The sequence below is a fragment of the Ostrinia furnacalis genome, unplaced genomic scaffold (assembly GCF_004193835.3).
Source record: "Ostrinia furnacalis isolate ACB-3 unplaced genomic scaffold, ASM419383v2 OfSCF4239, whole genome shotgun sequence".
Lineage (NCBI taxonomy): Eukaryota > Metazoa > Arthropoda > Insecta > Lepidoptera > Crambidae > Ostrinia > Ostrinia furnacalis.
Genome location: NW_021134478.1, coordinates 421,987 through 431,076, shown reverse-complemented (window position 1 = coordinate 431,076; position 9,090 = coordinate 421,987). Strand labels below are relative to the sequence as shown.

At 36.5% G+C, this 9,090-nt stretch overlaps 1 protein-coding gene across 1 annotated transcript; it reads left to right on the top strand.

The window, feature by feature from the left end:
• The first annotated feature begins 5,784 nt into the window (after positions 1-5,784).
• Positions 5,785-8,071, top strand: LOC114359151 (transcription factor HES-1). The gene is made up of 3 exons (XM_028313416.1): positions 5,785-5,893; positions 6,131-6,278; positions 6,680-8,071. The coding sequence occupies exons 2-3, from the start codon at positions 6,141-6,143 to the stop codon at positions 7,745-7,747; spliced, it is 1,206 nt and encodes a 401-aa protein (XP_028169217.1). The 5' UTR covers positions 5,785-5,893; positions 6,131-6,140; the 3' UTR covers positions 7,748-8,071.
• The last annotated feature ends 1,019 nt before the right edge of the window (positions 8,072-9,090 follow it).

Sequence of the window (9,090 nt, the reverse complement as noted above, 5' to 3'; positions counted from 1 at the left end):
AGATACTTTTGAAGACACCAATTACAAGAAAGACTGGAGATGTAAATGATAGGAAAGGCCAGAGGCTTCGAACGACTACATATAGTTTGACCATTCAGAAACGTAATGCTTGCATAGTTATTAAAATTTCTTAGCATTTATAGAGTTGCTACTCAAACTAGAATTACAAAATAAAATGCTTCCAATCTTCTGGGTACCTTGAACCATAAAAAATAATAAATAACTAGTTTAAAACGGAAATACTCATAAATAGTGATAAAGGTCAGTAAATCGTAACGACCACCCATCTATTTTTTAATCGCGTTGTTAGCCCATAAGATCTGCTAATTAAAATAATATTCAAATCTAATTAACCTAACACTAGCATACATTTAGCTCAACGGATTTACCTATTAGTAATTTGTTTAATATAAATTGCTCATATGCTTTAAAAAACAATAATAATTAACGTAAATTACAAATTAAATAAGAATAAGAATAAGAATAAGAAAAACTTTATTTGACACAAAAGAAAACAGAAAAACAGAACAAAGGGACTTAAAACTATACACGCATAATAACAATTTGACTTAGCAACAAAACAAAACAGACGCTATTAATAATCCGTTAACTATAAATAAATCGTCACCATGGAAAACAAACATCGATGACATCATATCCGAATCGAGGCGAAACAAATGGTCCATGCGCCTGCGCCTAGGGTTGCCAGGCGTCAGGCTTTAGCCGGACATGTTTGGCTTTTTGCGGACGTGTCCGGGAAAATATTCTCTCGTTCGGTCTGTCCGGCTTTTGCTAGACTTTTCATGTGACTGCCACGCCTATTGAAAGCCGTGACTCGATTTTTTATTAATGAAATAAGTAAACCCTGGTCTTTCTAATATTTAAATAAATTAATTAAGAAATATTTTTATATTTTGAGGATAATTAAGGTTGAGTTGCACCACCTAACTTTAACCGAAACTTTAACGTTAACCGGTGTTTTTTGTATGGAGTTTGACAGATTTTTGACGTTTGATAAAATTAAAGCACGATTATGCAACTCAGCTTAAGACTTTTAAAAGCTCTGATTAGAAAGGTAATCTCCGGCTTTTACAGTAAAAATGTCCAGCCAAATTAAACACCGAGTCCGGCTTTAGTTTTTAAACCTGGCAACCCTGCCTGCGTCGCGTGTGAACACGCGCCGCGGGTTTTCCCACGCGTGCCATAGATAGCACGCCCACACGCCCACGCGTGGGTTCCTGTCGTCAAGGTTAGTGATAAAACGATCGGTAGTAAATATTTGATCGGACATTTTTTAATACGGCCCGTAGTTTTACCTTGAACTCGGGTTCGGGGTCTATTCCCAGTCGGGTCACTTAAATAAACCAAGCACCAATGATGTAACAACACCCGTATTCACAACCATTACTATGAGGTCTCACAGTGCACGTGGACGCACAGGGTGACACACGAACTAATCACTGAGCTCTATTTAACGCTGTGCGTTCGATTTGCTGCTTCACTTATGCAAACATCGTTTGTGAATACGGGTAGTAAAAGTAAGAGACAAGGACAGATTGACATTGAACCATGGAAGAGGTTAAGCAGAGTTCGCAAATTCCATAATCCAAGAAAATTTAAATTCTTTATTAACGAAAAAACAGGTAAAAGTCTTCAGTAATTTATGTTACTAAATTAATACTTTGTTATTTTAATGATTTTTTTCATTTCCTGGATTAAAGTTGTAGAGTACATATTATTTTATTCTGTGGTAGTTACAGTCGCCGGCCACCTTACATTATAATGGTATTAAATAAATTATAATACAAAAACATACACTCACTTTTACCATTTAACCGATTAACGTGTTGACTTTTCATAATTAATTCAAGAAATCTACATTTACACCCGATCCAATAGTTCAATCGACGGCACATTAATCTTACTACTGTTTCATCTTATCTCGTTGTAACACAGGCTATTTTGGAACAAAAAATGTATAGGTTAATGTGCTCTCGACTTTACCATAATACTCTTATTGGAATATCGCCGGCCACTGGGGTAATTATACGTTAATTACTTAATTATAACGTTAATTCCACTCGCTTTATATGTCATCGGAGCTGCAACATCCTACACGTTGCAATATTTTTATTGCACACCTGTGTTGCAAGTACTTTACGCAATTAGGTTAATTATTGTATGAGAAAAAGACGTTAATTTCTCGTTAAAAAACAAGTCAAAACTACCTAGGTTTAAAATGCTGAAAAGACAATTAAACCAAAAATCAGCGGCCCTAGATTTTCAAATTATGAAAACTAATTTCTATGTTATGAAGATAAGGAAGGCCTTTGTTCAGCAGTGGACGTCTTGTGGCTAAAGTTATGATGATAATGGCAAGATTTTCAAAATACCAATGAATAGTCTGGAAAACAACTCAAATTACCAGAATCTTTGTATGTTTTAAGATTTGCATCGTTAAGTCTAAGTAGTTAAGTCATTAGTAGCAATTCAATTTTACTATGCTTCACGTCTTTTTCCCAAACAAATAGGGGAACATAGGGGAAATACACGTCCCTGTAATCATGCCAATCAAATCAATCTAACATTCAACAAAAACAGTCATCTTATCAGAATAAAAATACCATAATCCACCCGTAACTCGAAGAAATTACCGGTGAGCGGTGCCTGCTCACGATGACGTAGTTAAATCCGAAATAAAATACGTTTAAGTGTTCACTTAATACTAAGAAAAAGGTGACCCCAGCCAAGAATCGCGGCGCAGATTCATTAAAATTCACGCGTCACCTAAGCCGTGGTCATCTGTGAGTCATACGTGCGTCATATTTACATTATTGTACCTCGGACTGTGGCAGTCAGTGTAAGGAAATGCGGTGTTTTAGAACATGCCTATGTAGAGTGCTTAGGTAGAGCGAAAGCGAGATATAACTTCAATATTTTTTAAGGAAAAGTCTCAGTGTTTTGCAGCGACGCCTAGATAGCTTGTTATAAAGTTAAAGCTCTTATAGAGCAACGTAAAAAATAACTTAATATATAGAGAGAGGGATAACTAATTTGTTATCTCGCTATTAGTCAAGGGAAATTATTGATATTGCCCGTTGTTTATCCTTCCATTTATTGAACACATTTTGAATTGAGAGAGAGGAAAGATTTGATTTGATAGAAACTTTACCATCGATTTTAGCGGAACAAAGTAAAGTTATTCTTTTTAAGTTTTCAGAATTTTCCTGAAACAGATCATTTTGTTTCAGTCATAAAGCCGTTTGTAACAGAGTTTTTTCCGGACGCTACAATTTTCCTTTTACTTACAATGACTTTCCCAGCCGATTCACACCGTATCGTTGAAATACCCAAATTTATAGTTTCACTGCGACATCTTCACTCGTAATAGGTGACGTCCCTGTTTAGAAAATTACCTTGATGACGTAGCTTTATGACGTTTCGTTTTACATAACCAAGTCGTTACGTGTGCAATCCGTCTAAAACATAATTGTGTTTGTGTAGGTAGGAACAGGTTTTTCTCAACGTTCGCGGTAAAGAATTCATTACCAACGTATTTATTGGATGTTAGTCATTGTTTATTTTGATTTTAGATGTTTTGTTATTGTACTTTAGGAAAAGATAGAGACGAAAATTTATGGACAAGGATATGAATTTTACTTTTTTAGATTAAATCGTGAAGGTTAAAACTAGTATTTATTATGTAGGATCAAGTAATTAAGCTCTATAGTAACTCTTAGTCATAATAATTAAAAGACAGCTAAATAATTTGTGATGAAAAGAAAATGTGAGTTGTGATAAAGATTTGGATATGTAGTTCGAATTTTATTTTAGTTTAATTTATTTTACAATAGTTTAGCTGGTGTCTGTCTATTCCATTAGACTAGAACATAAACAATGATTCAAATAAATTTTGTACTGTCTCTACATTTTGCAATTCACGCAACCCATCTTATTTCATATAGCTTTATGATGTTTTATTTTATGAATCACCAGATTTCATTCCAGGAATAAATGTATTTCACCATATTTGTGTATTATTATTATACCTACATTAGATATTATCTTTATGACAATAAAATTAAAATGTTGTCACAGTACCAATATTATGGCAATATTTTTTAATATTGCGTAAAAACGTTCCTTATCTAGTAATTTAATGAAAAAGCTATTTTAAATCAGAATCCAGAATCCACCCATAATTATCACATTCCTAAACTCAATATTGTTGCTAAAGGACGAGTTTTATAAGAACGCGCCTACCTGGCCCCAAAAATGCCGGGCCTTTTGACTTGTCCCATATTCGTCCGTGCCATTTAAAGGTTTTTGTGCCAAGCTTTTGTCTACGTCAGCCTTTATCTTTCAGTTGCCGCCAAGTTGGACTTGGGGTCGAGTAGCGGTTGAGATAACATACAATTCACATTATTTTCGTTGAATTTGCATACTTTTTGTAAAAGCCGACAGGTTTTTGGAAATTGTTTAAAAGGATACAGCCATTTTTCTTCGGCTCTATCGTGTAGATCAACGGCTGACTAAATTTTAGTATCATTTTGAGCAGCACATTAGTCTCTGTAAGGTACCTGGATCAAACTGAAGATACAAACTCTAATGAAAGAGGAATCGTACTTTTTTCCACACAATTAGGTTAATACGATGCGAGTTTTACCTAGAAATTGTACCCAGAAAATCTGAATCGAGAGAGTTCAACTCTTTATTATTTTAGTAGTCTAACTAACAGGACCTGAAAGTAGTAATTAATACATACTTGTACAATTACAGAATTGCATTATGTAATCAATGTAGAGTCACCAATTGTAATTTTTCTAAACTGAAAAAAATCTTTTAAGGCAATATTGTTTCTAATCTATCAATACATTAAACAGGATCAAAATACCTAGTTACAGATTAGATACATTTCTTTCACCACGCAAACAATAACAAATATGAATAACGGTAATAGAAGAAAGTAAGTCGTCGTTAGCGGTTCCTTTAATGTTTACAAAAGAATGGATAAGGGTTTAACTGAATCGTTTGGCGTAATTGTAAAACTTAGAAACGCGTGCTGTTTATTATTATTGTCTTTTTTGTTACGTTAAACAGACATTATTTTATTTTCGACCCTTTTGTTTGTTTTTCAGCCAAGAAACATCGTAATAATAAACGGTTAAAAGATTTTCAAGACAATAAAAACCAAAATGCGTTAGAGGCATTCATCATAGGATAATTTTTACGGGAAGGCTATTTAAGTGAATAATAAAGAAAAGTCCAACCAAACAATCATATTATAGCTATTAAAAGTGAGAACTTTCCATTGCTCTATTTTATCATGTTTCAGTTAAAGATACATTAACCTAAGCCCTTACCACCTTAACATTATGAAACTTCCCAAACTTACTCCATTACAAATCATTACGAATTCCACGCAACCCCAACTAATATTATAAATGCGAAAGTAACTCTGTCTGTCTGTCTGTCTGTCTGTCTGTTACGCTTTTCCGCTTAAACCTCGCAACCGATTTTGATGAAATTTGGCATAGAGATAGTTTGAGTCCCGGGAAAGAACATAGGATAGTTTTTATCCCGGTTTTTGAAACAGGGACGCGCGCGATAAAGTTTTTCTGTGACAGACAAAATTCCACGCGGGCGAAGCCACGGGCGGAAAGCTAGTAATTATAATAAGTCATAGAAAAAAACGACATTCCCGCGTTACGCATGCTCGGAACCGCACACGTGCTCTTGCGCAGACATGAATGGCAGGGCCGGGGGAGGGGGGTAAGGGTCCGCGGGGAGAGCGAAGCCTTCCTTCGCAGGCAGTGTGCGACGACGCGCCGAGAGAGACGTGCGTACCGTTTGCGTGAATAATTTAAGTAGTGTGTTGAATTAAAATTTATAGGTAAGTCAGTGGTTGTGTTTGTTGTTCGTGGTTTTGTAATTATTGTGGTTAGGGCGTTGATTGTAGTTAATGAGAGGATTAGTTAGGGCACTTTTTAATGGTCAAGTGTTTCCATAAATTATTTTATTTTTAATTGAAACTTTGTCGAATTGTTTGTAAACAAACTTAAGTATTTTCCTGCTCGCGATACAATACGTTATGTTACATTTTACTAAACTTTTTCGTTTCTTTTGATAGGTTAACAAAAATGTCGGCTGATCCAGCACCATTGTCGAAAACGGCAAAGTACAAGAAAATCACAAAACCGCTTTTGGAGCGAAAGCGGCGCGCGCGCATCAATCGCTGCCTGGATGAACTCAAAGACCTCATGGTTGGGGCTCTAGAGGTGAGTGCTTATTTCATTTTATTTTAGTTTTTATATTGAGTGTCAGTAAAGAAAAATAAAAACCCTAACTCATTAGCGCATCTCATCAGTTCTCACACTATAGACTTAATGGATCACGAAAAAATATAGCTGAGTCTTCTTTTAGTGATCATCAAAATGCAATCCATCATTCATTCACACGCCATTTATTTTTATCGCAACCGGTCGTCCTTCTGTTTATTGCACGAGCACTTATCTGCCCGCGGCGAAACTGGAATTTAAAAGTACAAGTTCCATTAATAAACCGTACCACGACTATATCCCTATTCTCCTGTACAGTTATATTAATGTGACGTTCACCGCCGGACCGTGAGAACCAACGCTCGCACCTGCTCAATTGTTTTTCTTTCTTTTGTCCACAGATCGATGACGACAACCTGAGCAAGCTGGAGAAGGCAGATATCCTTGAGTTAACAGTTAATCATCTCACAAAATTACACAGCCCCAAGGATCCAGTTTTGGAAGCGAAGAAGTTTCAAGCCGGCTTCGGACAATGCGCTGCGGAGGCGTGCCGGTTTATCATGTCGGTGCCTGACTTAGACGCCAAAGTCAGCCAGAGCCTAATCAGTCACCTATCTCGGCTGATAACGGCACAGCCGCTCACGATACAAGTACCAGATAGGCCTCCATTTTCACCACCCACGTCCCCATCTTCCGTGGTGTCCGACAGACAGCACTACTACAGCGACCATGAACGCTCCTCTTCAGACGCCGAGGACTCAGTCTACTCCGGCGATGGCGCGTCTAAACAATGGGCATATTCTCGACCAAACCCTAGATTACCTCACAAAGCAAGTCCACCGATGGCGGGCCTACTCACGACGGTTGACAAGCTGTCACCGCCTCTACACGCCCCTGAACAAATACACGGCGCGAACACACACAGAAACGGGGCTTACTTCAACAGAGTGCCAGCCGAAGCGAAGGATGTTATCCTTCAAAAGATCCGACAGCACATAATGGACAAACGCGGTAACGACACGGTCGGCGTCGATGTAAACATGGGCGCCGATTCGCCGGCCGAACCAAAATATTTGTACAAAGACGAAGTGTGCAAAAACGATCTCGTATACCAGTACTCGCCTGCCAACGTGCCGATGCCGAGCAACGATACCTTGGACCTGAGGAAGTTCAGGTCCCCATCGAAGGCTACAGAGGGTGCCTCACCTAAAAAACCTGTCGCGTATCAGACCTCGAGTCAATTGGACACGACGCCTTTACCCGAGAGCAAAGTTGAGTCCAGTCTTCCGGAACACTGCGAATCGCCGATGGATTACAGCAACTTACCACCAAAAAAGAAGAGGAAATTGATCGAGTACCAGGAGTACAAAAAACAGGAGGAGGCGAAGCGTCAGCTCGAGGCTTTTTACGCTGAGAAAAAAGAACGCGACGGGCCACCGGCGGACGAGGACAAGTGGCGCCCCTGGTGAAACACGCTCGCCAATCAATGTGATATTATTAGTATCTTCCATGACAAAGCTTTAATTTGTTTTAACTTATGTATGTTTATGTAACGTATTGTTTACACTCGTGCCTTAATTAAGTTTGTGTTTTAGGTTACGCTAGTATGTAGTATTTTAATTTCAAATTCTATTTATGTGCCATTTGTTTGATCTCGATGCCTTTTTATGAAAATATCAAGCTTAATTTACTAAGTCTTCCAATTGTGAACAATGACTGTATGTGACGCAAAGCAAAATTGTTATAGTAAGCGCAAATAAAAAATATAATTTAATAAATATTTCGGAACAGATCATTATTCTTTATTTCATAATAATAATACCTACCTTCTGATGCTAGTCCAGTAGTAATAATAATAACATGATTAAGTAACAACTAGACACTTTCCTTACACATACCTAATTAACATAATTACATAATGTAGAGTTAGTACACTACCTTACTATACTTTTATCTTTTATTTTCCTTAATTCTGAATTCAATCAATATGATATAAAGAACCTAATCTGACCGCAGATTAAAAAGTACCTATGCTTATTCTTCAATGTTCAAAAATATCTTCTTGACCCATTTTATAACCTTATGGGTAAAAAAACAAATCAAAATTCTTTAGCTATATTTTTCAAGAAATTACGAGTAGTAAGTACATGCCTACTTACATAATTTATCCTGCCTGCATACCTACTCGTATCTAAATTGCTGCATTATTAAAGTTATGATAAAAGTAACTAAATTGGATTACCTCCATGACTACATGAACGCCCAGCCCAGATATTAAAATCTTAGCAAAAAACTATGTTCTCTACTGTTGTAGTGATTTATTAATGTAGGTTATGTAGGTTTTAAATTAAAAAAAAAACAATAGGTACGCTATTTGTAGAGCTGTCAAAAGCTAGTCCTAGTGTATTGAAAAATATTAGAAAGAAAAATTATAATTATTCGATACAAGTACAAAATAAATACATTAATAGGATAAGTATGTCTAATAAAATTCATTTCTATATCACATGGGGATGCCTAGCTTTGGTGGCGCGAAAATGTGAAGCTTTTTCATTACTAGTCGCGACATCTTTCGTCGAAAATATGAAACTTACACTGCCATCTATTGTTGACTATAAGAAGTATCAGCGATCCACAACTTGCGATTAAAAGCACATAAGTACACTATGCTTAAATTAGCAGTGGAAAACAAGACATTTCGTTTAGCTTACTAAAGACAGATGTCACTATTGGTGTGCTTTGAAAGCATGGTTATTAACTATAATACTCACCGATAGATGTCTGTATAATATTATTATTTTTATCATTAAAA